The sequence below is a fragment of the Amia ocellicauda genome, chromosome 21 (assembly GCF_036373705.1).
Source record: "Amia ocellicauda isolate fAmiCal2 chromosome 21, fAmiCal2.hap1, whole genome shotgun sequence".
NCBI lineage: Eukaryota > Metazoa > Chordata > Actinopteri > Amiiformes > Amiidae > Amia > Amia ocellicauda.
Window position 1 is genome coordinate 5,182,119 of NC_089870.1, and position 14,905 is coordinate 5,197,023.

At 39.3% G+C, this 14,905-nt stretch overlaps 1 protein-coding gene across 3 annotated transcripts in view; it reads right to left on the minus strand.

The window, feature by feature from the left end:
- The window catches only part of ccdc9b (coiled-coil domain containing 9B), a 37,438-nt gene extending 29,604 nt beyond the window's left edge, over positions 1–7,834 (minus strand). For 2 of the 3 annotated variants that reach the window (XM_066694432.1, XM_066694430.1), the window contains exons 1-2: positions 7,781–7,834; positions 7,054–7,112 (exon numbers count right to left, since the gene is read on the minus strand). In XM_066694432.1, coding sequence (XP_066550529.1) covers positions 7,054–7,112; positions 7,781–7,799 — 78 coding nt within the window. In that variant the 5' untranslated portion in view covers positions 7,800–7,834. Of the gene's footprint in view, positions 1–5,140; positions 5,358–7,053; positions 7,113–7,780 lie in introns of those variants that run through there. The other variant, XM_066694431.1, reaches the window with a different exon arrangement.
- Positions 7,835–14,905: the final 7,071 nt, after the last annotated feature.

A 14,905-nucleotide genomic window follows, 5' to 3' on the forward strand; every position in this document is an offset into this window, starting at 1 on the left:
AATATCAATATAGACGATCAACAATTGCATTATAAAACAGTTTAATATACCCTATAGACTGAGAAAAAAAAAGAAAATCTACCCAGCAATTTCACTGTACCAAGCTCAATAGTTTTATTTTGGTACCAATGTCCAACTAGTAGCCTCAACAATGTCTTAAAACTTTAAGGACCGACACTAAAATTCTCTATAAATGTTGTTTTCCAATTCACTACCACGCAACGGCAACCAAATGATCCAATCTATCAATTTAAAAGTACATTCAGATGCTTTAAATCTCAGTAACTTTAAACTGCCACAGCTTGGATTAAAGGCCACATGCCTGCCATGCTTTGGGAATTAATACAGACGGCTATACGACTGCCAAAACAAGGAATCCTTGCACGGAAATCTGACAGCAAGCGACTGTAATGGAGGGCAGTTTCTTCAGTGCAGCCCTCTCTACATTATTGAAGGGCAGGACAAATTTGAAAAATGTGGGGATTCTGCATTTTAACAAGGAAACAGACCTGCATAGTGCCATTTAAATACATCTAATATATATATATATATATCTATATATATACACACCTATATATCTATATCTATCTATATATATATATATATATATATATATATATATATATATATATATATAAAAACCTGGTTGTGTGTGTTATATATACTGCAGCTGTGGCTGTATTGGATAAGTCCAATTTGACCCACTCCCACACAATTAAGGTGAACTAACACAATAAATAATCAATTTTACAAAATATGTAATTCTGCTCAAGTGAAAGTGAAAAGAATATGAACTAGAGCAGAAAACCTAATGTCTTCCAGTTTGTTTAAAGAATACAAAATATAGATTAAAATACAAATAAAAAATGTAATTGAAAACGCCAAATTGAAATGCTAGTTTACTTTTACTAAGACTTATCTGTACTAACAAAACACATGATTTAAACCTTCTGTACGATTACAGTCCATTATTTAAGAAATATATATATTAGGTCTTGAATAGTTTATTTTAAATTCAAAATGATCTCAGAATGGAATAAGGACACCAACAGGGATTAACTTTTGAATAATATTTACATTTTGAAATTGTTCTAAGCAGTAAGCAGATCATAATGTAATTCAAACACACATTTCCATTCATATTAATTGAGTTTAAATATTTTCAGAAATCTGTCATTTGAACAGCTCATTTATTTTTTTTGTTATGGATACGAACAATGTGTGTTCTGAAATTTCAATTTGTTTATATTAAATTCTTCGTCTTAAAAACCTTCCCAAACCTAATTTAGGAACTCCTCGTGAACCTATGTAGTAATATGAAACTAGAATTAATTAATTCAGCCACTACTATAAAATTACCTTCCCCACTTCACTTGTTTATACCAAATGCCTTTTCAAGTAAACTCCCTAACAAAAGGCTGTGAAATATCACTTGTTGCTTATACACACCATTATCGTATTTGATATAATGCAGTGCCATTCACACACAAAATGTCTCATTATCAATTCATAATGATATAAACAATACTATTCAAATCACCAAAAGATGTATGTGAAGGATGAGCAAGATAAAATTATAACAAAATAAGATAACTAAAACCGGCAAAAAAATACATCAGTGTTATCTGTAAGCTTTCCAAATTAATCATATTATTAGTCTAGTGAGTGAAGTGGGCTTTATAGGGACTGGGACAGCCCCCCTAGTCTAAAAATTATCCAAAAAGAAAACACTTGGTATACCTGGTATAGCGAAGAAGAGTGAGAGAGAGTTGCTCTCTGGGGAGGTATGCTAGGCTATGCAGACATTTTTACAGTAACAAATTCAGAATTCAACGAGCATGGTAAGAGTCCCAGTCACCAAATAATGCAAAACAAGAGCGGCGTGGAATCAATACCATAGGATTTTTAAATCTTTACAGAAATGTAAAGAAACTGCAGTTTATGCTTTTCAATTAAGTAATAATTAACAAAATTAAGGAATGAAGGCTTAGGACAGTTTATGGAACTGAAAATCATACCATTTGTTTCCTATTTCTTTCCCACGTTCTTCTCTTCATTAAATACATCAGCTTGAACATCCACACTGGGTTTTGCCTCTCTGACACACTTCTTCCTAATGAACATTTTGTACAGTACTTTCTTTTGTGGCTCGTCTACTGGGAAGAGGATTGTACTTTCTGGAGCAGACAACCAGGGCATATTTAAAATCGATGGCAAGCTTTATTGCCATTTAAGCATGCCTGTTAATTCACGTGGATAAACGATCAAGTTGCACTATATAAGTTATATAAATACACCGATCAGCCATAACATTATGACCACCTGCCTAATATTGTGTAGGTCCCCCTTTTGCCGCCAAAACAGCCCTGACCCGTCGAGGCAGGGACTCCACTAGACTGCTGAAGGTGTGCTGTGGTATCTCGGCACCAAGACGTTAGCAGCAGATCCTTTAAATCCTGTAAGTTGCGAGGTGGGGCCTGCATGGATCGGACTTGTTCGGCCAGCACATACCACAGATGCTCGATTGGATTGAGATCTGGGGAATTTGGAGGCCAAGTCAACACCTTGAACTCGTGATTCATCAGACCACCTTCTTCCATTGCTCCGTGGTCCAGTTCTGATGCTCACGTGGCCATTGTAGGTGCTTTCGGCAGTGGACAGGGGTCAGCATGGGCACCCTGACTGGTCTGCGACTATGCAGCCCCATACGCAACAAACTGCGATGCACAGTGTGTTCTTACACCTTTCTATCAGAACCAGCATTAACTTTTTCAGCATTCTGAGCTACAGTAGCTCGTCTGTTGGATCGGACCACACGGGTCAGCCTTCGCTCCCCACGTGCATCAATGAGCCTTGGCCGCCCATGACCCTGTCACCGGTTCACCGCTTTTCCTTCCTTGGACCACTTTTGATAGGTACTGACCACTGATGACCGGGAACACCCCACAAGAGCTGCAGTTTTGGAGATGCTCTGACCCAGTCGTCTAGTCATCACAATTTGGCCCGTGTCAAAGTCGCTCAGATCCTTACGCTTGCCCATTTTTCCGGCTTCTAACACGTCAACTTTGAGGACAAAATGTTCACTTGCTGCCTAATATATCCCACCCACTGACAGGTGCCATGATAACAAGATTATTAGTGTTATTCACTTCACCTGTCAGTGGTCATAATGTTATGGCTGATCGGTGTATAAGTACAGGTACCACATGTGGTTCTGTGAAAGGCAGGTCAGTTGTTAATCAAGCGCAAATGTGCTATTGCCCCCAGATGTCATGTATCTGGAGATCTGTGGGACTTCGGTACATAGCGTCAGCTCTCCTCGCCACAGGCAGCTCTTAAGAACTGCAAAGTGGGAATTTATTTTGACAAGGGGCAACTATTTAACTTGGAGAATGGCATCAGAGGCCAAAATTATGAAAGGATTTTTTAAAAGCTATGGTCCATGTGAGAATACAATGAATAAGAATATATATATTAAAAAACATAATAAACAAATACCTAAATGTAAGGTAAAGTCAAATGGAAGCCATCATTCAGCACAGTCAGGGGCTAACCAAGACCCCAGCATCAACGAAGGTGAAGGAAATCACTGCGGATAAACTGTAGCCAACAAAAGCAGCTTCGATCCGGGCATGTGTCTGGATACCCAAGCGCTGTGGATGGAGAGAGCTTTGCAGGTGAAGAATGCATTGTGTGGCACTGGGTTCTTCTACAGCAGGGGTTTTCAAACCGGTCCTGGAGTACCCCCTGCCCTGATGGTTTTTGTTCCAACCAAGGTCTTAATTGCTTAATTGAATCCTTAATTGACCTAACAAAGCAATATACCATTCAATTAAGTAATTAAGACTTAGGTTGGAACAAAAACCAGCAGGGCAGGGGGTACTCCAGGACCAGTTTGAAAACCCCTGTTCTACAGTAAGAAAAACCACTTCGCCACAGCTGCAGGTATCACAACAAAGGACTCCACTAAATGGAAGAACATCTTACCATTCAGTTTAGACATGAAACTAACGATCAGCGCACACCGACAGTTAGCCGACAGAGCCTGGCTTTCTTCTCTGACACTTTTGCGATCTTATATTAAGAATTATGAGCCTATGCTTTTCTTTTTGTTCGTTTTTTTAGTACTTAAGGAATAACAATATTAAAAGTTGAACCATTATACTTTGTCTTTTTAAACTGCAGTCACAAGCGCTGAATATAACAAAACAAGAAAGAAAACACTAAAAATTGATTTCTAACAGTAGCTTTCCACATAACCTAAGGTTTGCTGTTAGAAAATTATTAGTTTTTATTTTCTTAAAAAAATCATACCACCCTATTTAGCCCCAAAAAAGGCCTAAAGAACCACAAAGAAAAAAAGAAATCACAATAAAGTAGAATGGCAAGACTGCGTTTTCTTTCTGTCTTTTCTAACCTTCATCCTCAGAAGTATCAGCAGAAAAAAAATGACTAAATAAAAGAGTGAAGAAAAAAAGGGGAAAAAAAAGTTTGAGCTGTACTGCAGTTAATTAAAAACTACTTTAGCATTTCCAGCACGTTATGGTTCCAACAACAAGGCCATGGCGAACTATGTTTAAAGGCACATGCAGCAAATCAAAAAAGAGGAAAAAAAGACAACACTGAGAAACCAAGGTGGCCGCATCCTCTTGCGCAGGATTAGAGCAAGACGGTACATGAGCACTGAAAGGGACGGGGGACGCTTTTCCCAGGGAACGGCATCCCTCCCTACAGCCCTGCATACTTTCACTGTCAGCTGTTCCTAAAAGTGAAGCCTCAATAGGGAGGCAGGTCTTGAACTAACATCGACCGGCTAAAAAACAAACACACATGCTTCTCGTCCCCACATTCGCAACGTTCACAGAACAGCTGTGGCGAAGCAGCCCCCTGTCTCAAAAATAAAAGGCTGTTCTAGAAATGGCTGGCACTGCCACTTTTTTTTTTTTTTTTTCCTTTTTTTCCCATGGAGCTATCTGACACCACACATCCACGCTGGGGGAAATAAAAGAATAATAATAATACAAAAAAAAAGAAGCATCTGAGAAATTAAATGAGGGAATTGCAGCCTGCGCCTCAGAGAAGCTCTAAACAGACACACATGTATGATCTTTAAAAAGAGAGAGACAGAGAGAGCACTCACAGGTCTGTGCATTTTGGATGTCAGCGCCGAAAACTGGGCTCCTTCCAACCGAGAGCTAGCCGGGAGAGGCATCAGGCAGGCTTTCGTACAGCGAGCTGCATGGAGTCCGTGATCATGCTTTGATTACAAAATGCCAAGTATGGGCTGCCAGCCAAAAGCCCAAGCTGGCTTTGACAAATGTACAGAGAGCCCTGTGAACGTATTTCACTCTGCCTGCCGCTCCTACAAACACTTGCTCTCAGTTAAAATTACCCTTCACACCCCCTTCTACTGCAACCAGCCCCCCTCCTTTCCCCATTACACCCCCCCTGCAATTTAAAGGGACAATGAATACCCGAAACCCTCAGAAAAATAAAAAAGTTTACTGTTATGTAAAGCAAGATTGCAGTCTACAAGGAGCCTCATTTCTTCTTCTTCTTCTTCAAAACCTTTAGCTATAAAAGGGCAGAGGTAAAGAAAACTGTGGCAGTACTTAAAATGATTATGGTTCGTGTTTCCAAACATATAAAAACATTCCTGTTTTTCTAAGTACCAGTATTGTAATTTGTATCTCTTTTTATAAATTATGTTCTCTGATATTAAATGTGCATGCATGTTTTTCTAGCCTAGCTGTGGAAACTAAAAAGAGTCAGCACTAAAGCTGGCCAAGATGTAATTGTTACTGCATGGATAGCATTTCAAACACCCAAACCAAACATCCGAAAGCTGTAACTTCAAGCCAGCCGACGCAAGAGTTTTAAAAAACACAGGTTCAATCCTCAGGAAACATCAAATAATACCAAATGCTACCTTCAACCGAAACATCAATTTCAGCAAACAGTGCATATCCTTGTTTTAAAACACGCAACAATCCTGGCTTTTCAGATTTGAAATCACTACTTTTTCAAATTAGATGCCCCAAATAAATAAAGCATGCCTTTGCCCTTCAGAAATTGCAGTGCCGTGCTTTTTATTTGTCTACTTGTTTGCCTTTAATTCCCCAATCCTCAAAATGTGAAGTGCTCCACCATAAACGAGCCGCTCTGTGGTTTTGTTTCCCCCGGTGTCCCCCTTGCATCTGATGTATGACATGTGCAGTGACAGAGCAGGAGGCTCCGGCATGCCTCCCGAGAGAATAAAGAATAAGGGTGAACAGCATCCTGCAGGATTTCCCATAATTGCACATGCAGGCCAGAGCATTTTCTGGTTGCCGTGCATGCTAATTGAGCAAGAGACAAACAGCACAGGCTGCCGTGAAAGGAATGAAGCAAACTTAAAAAAAGAGTATGACTTGCATACTTGGGAAACTTCCCAGAGTACTTCAGGGAAAAACAGGCAGGCCTTTGATGGTACTCAGATTAATTCTGCTCGCTGCGTTCAGCCTCCACTGTACATAGCATTTTTTCCCTCAAATTAAAACAATTTCACAATGTAATGCTTTAACACTACAATTGACCTATCTGAACAGAAGAAAATGCTGTGGATCTTAAACCTTTAAAAGTGCAGACCTACCTACATCATATCTGCAAGGTTACTGTCAATGCTTGCAATGCATGGCTTGTAAACATTGTCAGTCATCCATCAAGTGCAATTTATACTGAATGCCTTGTTCATGGCAAGAAGTTTATTCACATCAAAGCTGCTGAAATCTGAAATGCTACAGCAGCATTTTTCATTTTAGAGTCTATTCAGAATCCCTGTTAATAAGTTATTCAACAGAAACCTTGAAAACACATATAAACACTTGAGAAAGGCATTCACATTTTCTGATACATTCAGACATAAATAAATACATGCATGCATGCATAGGCTACTTGTTTTGCACTGGTTCCGGGCAAATTTTGGTTTGTGGATATTAGTTAAAATTGAATTATAACAACATGGTAATTAGCAAAAGGTGAAATATTTGTTATAGTTAAGTGATCAAACTGTACCTGTAAAACACATCCAGATCTGCCACACCTGAGCCATTGCTTCATTGTGGCCCTCGGCTCTGCAGGGAGAGAGTTGCATCTTTTGTAAAAAACACTGTGCAAACATAACGTCATCACCATAAAGTGCAACTTAAATTAAATTAAATTAAGATTTGAACTATTCAGCCAACATTAAATACGCATAATAAATTCACATAACGTGCGTATCCAAGGTCAACTTTAGGCCCCGGCTGAATACAACGTGTTGCAATATCTGACTCTTCTTAAAACACATACATGTAAATTGTCTATAAGTATAATAACATTATTTATTATATGTTGTTTAGTTTTAAAATGTAATTGCTTTATATATATATATATATATATATATATATATATATGATTGTATCTGTGTGGATAATTGTAGCGCTGCCGCATCTTGGCCAATGAACATTTCCACCGCAATGCAAAAGCTTTTTTAATTATTATTATTTATACATCGTATTTTCACATCAGTCCAAAACGTACTGTGAAATATTTCTACAACATTAACTAATGTATTGTTTCGTTGCATGTTTCACTTGCCAACTCGAACACGTTACCACCCGACACACGAAACTACGTTTGCAGCGTTTTATTTGCTGTGGGAATGTAAATAATACAAGCACGGATTTAAGCAACGTCGTAATTATTATATGCACCCCATTTTAAAATGCCTAGGACTATATTAACTGACTACATGCTGTACCTCCCCGCAGGTCCGCCATGCTGTTGCCCCGGTGCGGGTCGTGACCCCGTCCTGCCGCTCGCGTTTTTGGTTTTTTTTTCAACCGTAGATTTAAAAAGGCCCGCGCAGAACATTCCGCATGAGGTCCGCAGGTCTGCGCGGGTCTGCGCGGCTCCGCCAATTAGATCGCTGGAATTCTGCAGTTCTGCGCTACAAGAACGCAACCGTAATATTAGATAGACTACCGCAGTTACTAATTTATCAAGCATCAAGGAAAGTTTTGCTCCGTCAGAAATCCAAGATTAACAATATTATAAACCAATGAAAGCTAGAACATCCGATAGTGACCCCTACACACTACAACTGCAGTTCTTTTCCAGTTCATGTCCGGTTAGCAGATGTATTTAGTATTGCAGTGGTACCCTACCCTCCTGGGTTGTATTCCAACCGAGCTCTCCATTGCATAATTGAACCATAATTTAAGTAATAATCATCTTAGATTTCACTCATTAAATTGTGTAATAAAAAGTTGATTCTTTAATAAGTTATTTTTACAATGCTATACCGAACCTAAAACCCCTACTGTTTAAAATCATCTCTGGTTCTGACTGTATTAGTTATTAGAAATTATTAGTGTAATAAAGGGTTCAATTAATTAATTGAGCACGGTTGGGACAAAAAACAGCAGGGTGGGGGGTCCTCCAGCACAAGGTTTGGGAATCACTGTAGTATTGCATACATTAGTATAAAACACAGTAGAACTTCTCGAGCATATTAAAACACCTTAAGTTACCCTTAGTTTCCCTCTAGAGTGTTCCTTGTGTTTTAGGGTGTTGTACGAGGAACCTTAACATGTTTAAAGCACTGGGTTTTGAATCTGGGCTCAATGGACAGCCAGATTATCTCTGTCTCTCTGAATGTGAGCCCAGTAGGGGTCACTCTAAGCATATTTTTTCTCTTTGACAGACATCTTTTGCCAAATGGATGAATCCTCTCATATTCATTAAGGGTCTTTTTTCATCTGTTATCTAGGTACTTATATTCGTCACCTAGACATCTTAGCATTACCCTTGAAAAGCTTTTATAGAAGCCTATTTTGAACTGGGATATTCTTAGAGCTGTGTGTCCTTCCAGGTGCCCCATGTCAATAACTCAAGAAGACAAGTTTCCATGGTACACACAGGGGTTAAATTGAGGCAGAAGGGACTGGAACGGTGTTCCGGCACTCTCTAGGTCGGAGGAGAGAAAAAACAAACCATAAAGTAATAATTAGAATGTGATTTGACTGCCCATCTTTTGCTTTGTTTTACTTGCAGCCTGAACCATATCTGCTGTTGCTGTCAATTTAAGAGACAATCATGTTTCAGCTTTGTTAGAGGGTGTCCCAGTCATTGCCCGCCGGTAGCAGTGGAGAAAGCTCAGTGTGAAACGCCAGCATCAATGAATGCGAGAGGCAGAGCATGCATGCATGAACTCACACATTTAATATCTATTCAATTAATTTTAACTGCGCTTGTGAGTTAAGTTTACTGTCCACCTAACCAAACTTTTCATAATAAATGCGATAATCTTATGTAGGATTTACAAGTTTGTTTATCAAATTATGTTCAAATGGGGCTAGCTAGCTAGTTGGTTTGCATGGCGTAACATTAGCTTGTGTCTTGGTGATTAAGTCCATTGCTGTAGCCTACCTAAGCTAGTGAATTTAATTCAGACAGTTGAACAGAACATTTTAATAATAAATATGATAATCCTATCTTTAACTTGCAAACAGTGAAATACCACAAAAGCTAATTCAGACCAACTAATTGGTCATTCCAACTTACTGTATCTTTCAGACAGTGGCGATTCGAGTGTCTGTTGGGGACCTAGGTAAAAATTCACAGGTGGCCCCTCCAACCAGCGTTCATCACCATTAGGGTATGTTATAAATAACCAGTTGCCTGCCTTGCCTGTTCACAAACTGCGCGTCTGCTTACAGAGATGGACAGAAGAGAAGCAAAGTGGAATTTGCTGACTGATTATTTTCAAGGGTATTTTATCGTGATTTTGTATTATTACTATACAATAACAGTGTACACCAATTAAATAAATGTATAAAAACCAAGAATGTAAAAATATGTTTAAGAGATATAGCAAATATACAGTATAGGCCTGTACTGCATTTTTTTTACTAACTGTAGTTCTGTTTAATATCTAATATAAACTTTGTATTTGCTTTTAGAATGAACAGCTGCACAAAATCAAAGATAAGCAAGGGTCAGGGCAGTGACACAGGTCAGAGCAGCAGCAGCAGTAGTTCTTCATCCCAGAACAGCAACAATGCCACAGATCAGAGCAGCATTATCACAGCCCAGAACAGCAACAGCGCCATAGCCCAGAACAGTAGGCAAAGCTTCAAATCCACAGTGAATGATTTGCCCAGTTGTTGGAGCATTTCTCAATATGATTACTTTAAGAAAACCTATCCATTTATGTATAGAGCAAACCAGAAGCTCGGTTGCTCTGTTTTTTCAAAGATGCAATATGTCTTGGTGCTCATAGAACAAAATCACCAAGGTACACTTTCTCAAGTGAAAGGCAAAACTGCAGAGTTTGTCCATATGGAAACTCAAAGCAGAAACAACTCAAATCATTAAGAAAAATGTTACATGAACACAACCTTTCACAAAGCCATACTTTGGCAGTCGAAATGCTGCAAAAGTGTTGGATGCAGGCTTCCTTAAGGCACAAGAGGAAGCCATTGCTTCAACTAAAAGTGCCTTTAGAACAGCTTATTACATCGCCAAAAACAATAGGCCTTATACTGACCACCCAGATCTTGTAGATTTGCATAAGTCAAATGGTGCACCAATGGGACGAGGACTACATTCTATGTTTCTTATGAGGAAATAATCAACTTTATCTCAAAGGAGAAATGCTCAATATGTTTGACTGCTAGCATTAAATCTACTAGGCCTAAGATTACCATTCTCAGCGATGAGAGTACATCTCTGAGCAAGACATAATATTTAATTGTTTATCTGAGATGTGCAGTTAACAATTCTGAACCAACTACTTTCTTTCTAGACCTATTAGAACTGTTTTCCACCAAAGCTGAAGGGATCACTGAAGCATGTTTACTCAGACATGGCTTTGATGATGCTTTCTTGAAGGAATGTTTGGTTGGGTTGTGCATAGATGTAGTTTCAGTAATGTTGGGGAGGAAGGCTGGAGTTTTCACAAAATTGAAAAGGATGTACCCTCGTCTCATTGGATGGCATTATTTCAGTCATAGGCTTGAGCTGTCTGTTGGGGATGCTGTAAAGGTTTGCTCTGAAATTCATAATTTCACTAGTTTAACTGATAAATTATATTCCCTTTATCACCAGTCCCCCAAAAATCAAAGATAACTGGATTCAGCAGCCTCACAATTAGGCATTCAGTTGAAAAAGATTGGATGAGTCCTTGGTGTTAGATGGGTGGCATCATCATATAGAACAGCTGTATGGACAATGCATGGTGCCTTATACAGTCAATTCTCTAATGCAAGCAAAAATACAGCACACAATGCAAATGAGAGATGCATGCTTGAGGGACTTGCAGCAAAGCTGTCCTATGGAGACTTTATAAAAATATGGGCATTATGCTAGATGCCCTGGAGGAACTGAAAGATTTGTCTGAGAGTTTACAGTTAAGGGATGGGACATTTTCTTATGCTGTACATCTAATAAGGAGGCAAATATATGTGTTTTTGTCAAGGAAAGATCAAGCTGGACCATATTACACACAGGTAACTGAAGCAGTTTCAAGTGGATTGCTCAAAGGAGTCATAGTGCAAAATGACTCCAAACAGAGAGAAATTAAACCCACTAAATTCTATGAAGCCCTGGCCAGCAGTATGGGTGCAGGAATGGTGACCAATGAGGAAGTAGCACTTTTTTACATGATAAATGTCCGTCAGCCAAGTTCATGGCCAGCTTCCTTACCTGAGTTTTATGGAGGAGAGGAAACCAGGGAGCTTTGCAATCTTTTTGGTTTAAGCTTTTCCTCAGTCAAACAAGGCTACAGAGATTTCAAAGAGCTCCCAGACGCCCTTGTTAAGAGTGGCCTACTAAAACTGCAACAAACAGTTAAAACACTTCAGTCAGTAGTGCCGATTGTGAAAGGGGTTTTTCTGAAATGAACAATCTCATTACACCTTTACACACACAGCTAAAAACTGAGAATGTGTCTGCCCTAATGTTTATTTCTTTGGTTGGGCCACCACTTGATGTATGGGATCCAAGTATGTAAGAAAATGGCTTCTGAACAGACGGTCTGCTGATTATTTGGCATTTAGAGAAAAGAGTTACTCTGTCCAAAGCTCTTCCTATGCGCCACAATGGGAGCTGTTTTGAGGTAAGCTGCTGCACCTCCGCCCCCATTTTAGGTGAAGAGTTCCCTCACCTTCCAAATTCCAATTTAACCCCTGGGTACACATGCTGATACAGTATAATGTAAACTGACAGAACTAAGTCTACCGGAAGACACCTAACCTCAAGACATTAGTTTAATATGCTCAGCAGTTATAAAGGAATCTGCGCAGTGAAAGTGAGAAACTCCTGGGGCCGATATATTTAGCTGAGTAATCTCTCAAACGAGCCCAGGAAGATAAATTACTTATTGACATAAAGAGGATCAAATCAGACGGTGGAGTTTTCTGGCTCAGTTCAGGTTCAGAAGGAAATTATTATTAATAGCATTCATTTCTGGGCAGATGCCCTTATCCAGAGTTACTCAAGCATTACAAAAGTGCATTAACACAATTCAATAAATAAAATATCAAATTAAGCTTTAAAACAAATGCAATTTAAGAATTACAAAAGCGCAGTTAATAAATTGTGGTACTTTCTTAAAGGAAGAAAATATTTTTTGCAGGCACAATTAGGCGGAAAGTGACATTCAAAAATTGGAAAAAAAACATATACCATAAGAAGAAGAGCAGAAAAATAGGAAAGCACAGATTACATCAACTGTTAAGGGTGCTTAAATGATGCATCACCACACAAATACTACTTTTAATTGGCCATTTATTCTCAGTATGCTCAAACGTGCATGAACAGGACATGTGAAAAGTAGATGCTCTTGAAGGATTGTGAACTCGCTATAAGTGTGACTATTATTTGTACAGGCATTTTAAGCGGAAGGCTATCCTGCCATTGAGGAGATTCAGTTGTTGTGGGTAAATAATTGTAGTGACCATGGTGATAGGCATTGTAGGCAGGAGTCTGTGCACCACTTCTGCCCATTCCTGCCTGGCTTCGTAGCGCAACAGATCAGGGTGAATGAGTACGGGACTCTCTGTCGACAAGCAGGCCCATATTTCTTGTTTATGGCTCCGGGTTGTTTATGACAGAAGTGAGGAAAAATGCAGTAGGTGGAGACACATCAAAAAAGCAGCGTAAACTGGTTCCCAGAAGGCTATGAAAGCAGATATGTCGGCTGCTGGCGAAAACTAAAATAAGTGAATGATTATTGTGCATTTGCATGATGCTTTTCCACTGCCACGCTCGGGTTGTGCTGACAAGACTAATTAAAATGTTCCCCGATAGTTGGAGTCTTTCACGGAAAAGAGTCTGCAGTCAGTGCTATATTTGTCTCAGTGGGATATGCACATAGGTTATTCACCCCAATAGCAGTCACACTATGGAAACAGCTCAACACGTCAACTCTTTCTCCAGTGTGCTTTCTACACAGGTCTGGTCATTGAAGACGTAGACTGCAGAAGCCATGAAGGTGCTCCTACTGTACGTCAACATTGGCATTTGACTTCACTTAATAATACTATATGGCATTATTTTTTAGCCAGTGTGCCATGGAAGTTTTGGACACATGAGAAAAAGTCACACATCAGGATGTAAAATAATACTGGCAAAAACATTTATCATTTATCAAGCATAAATATGTTTCTACCAGAATCAAATGAGTCCGAGTATCAAGACAAGCGGAGGACTCCCCCTGTCAGTTATGTTTTCTTTTCAAGTTTATGAAAGGTAAGAGTGTGCAGGTGGGGGGGCAAGAGGGGTTGGTGGGCCATTACAATTTTTAAAGTTAAGTAGCAATGATTTGAAGGAGTTTTCCATGGGGCAGTTGAGGTAAAGGGTGTGTGTAGCTTTCGCTGGAATTCAACACCAAAAATAAAGTGTAACTGACAAGAAAGCCTTCCTCTTGCCAACAGTGCCAGGTAACTCCCTGACCTGAGGGCTCTTTCTCGGTTTAGTTTTAAACCAGTCAAACATAAACTCTCTATAAACAAAATCCAATTTCAAGTTATACTAGTTTCTCTACAAGAAAACACAGCTAAATCGGATAAAAGCAAAGGGTGTGATTGTTGGCAGGATTATTATGAGTGCATTTTGACAAACAAAGCCCTGTCCTTGGTGTTGTGTGTGTGTTAGTATCGGAGCCTCACAACTGCATCCTATTTGTAGTGTTTATCACCCCACCTTCCACTCCATGTCTCTTCCGCACACTTTATCATGTCTGCACTTCACCTGTATCCACTGTGCGGTTTGAAATACATTCTGAAAGAAGACTAAGGCAAAGCAGCAGCTTGAGCAGCAACAACACTTACAAATATTGGGTGTAACTCTCACAACAAAGTGTGAAAGCCACTGTGCGAATGTCATTACTGATGCTCATTAGTTAAGAGCAGTACATTTTCTTACAGTACAGTGTACAGTGAACCATGCCACATGCCTTCCTGCACCTCCCTCCAGGTATCGTGCACTCCAGGTATCGTGAGACGGTGAATGCTTGTTCTTCATATAGAACTCTGTGGTACATGAGTTCCAGGTGTACATTTTGCCTGTGGTCATCATTTCAGGTAGGTAGTTGGGGAGGGGGGAGGCAACGTACTGCCTCATATACAGCTGTCCCTGACTATGCCCCCGCAGTGTGTCACAATATATAAACATGTGTGTATATATATATATATATATATATATATATATATATATATATATATATATATATATATATATATATATATATATATATATACACTCACCTAAAGGATTATTAGGAACACCATACTAATACTGTGTTTGACCCCCTTTCGCCTTCAGAACTGCCTTAATTCTACGTGGCATTGATTCAACAAGGTGCTGAAAGCATTCTTTAGAA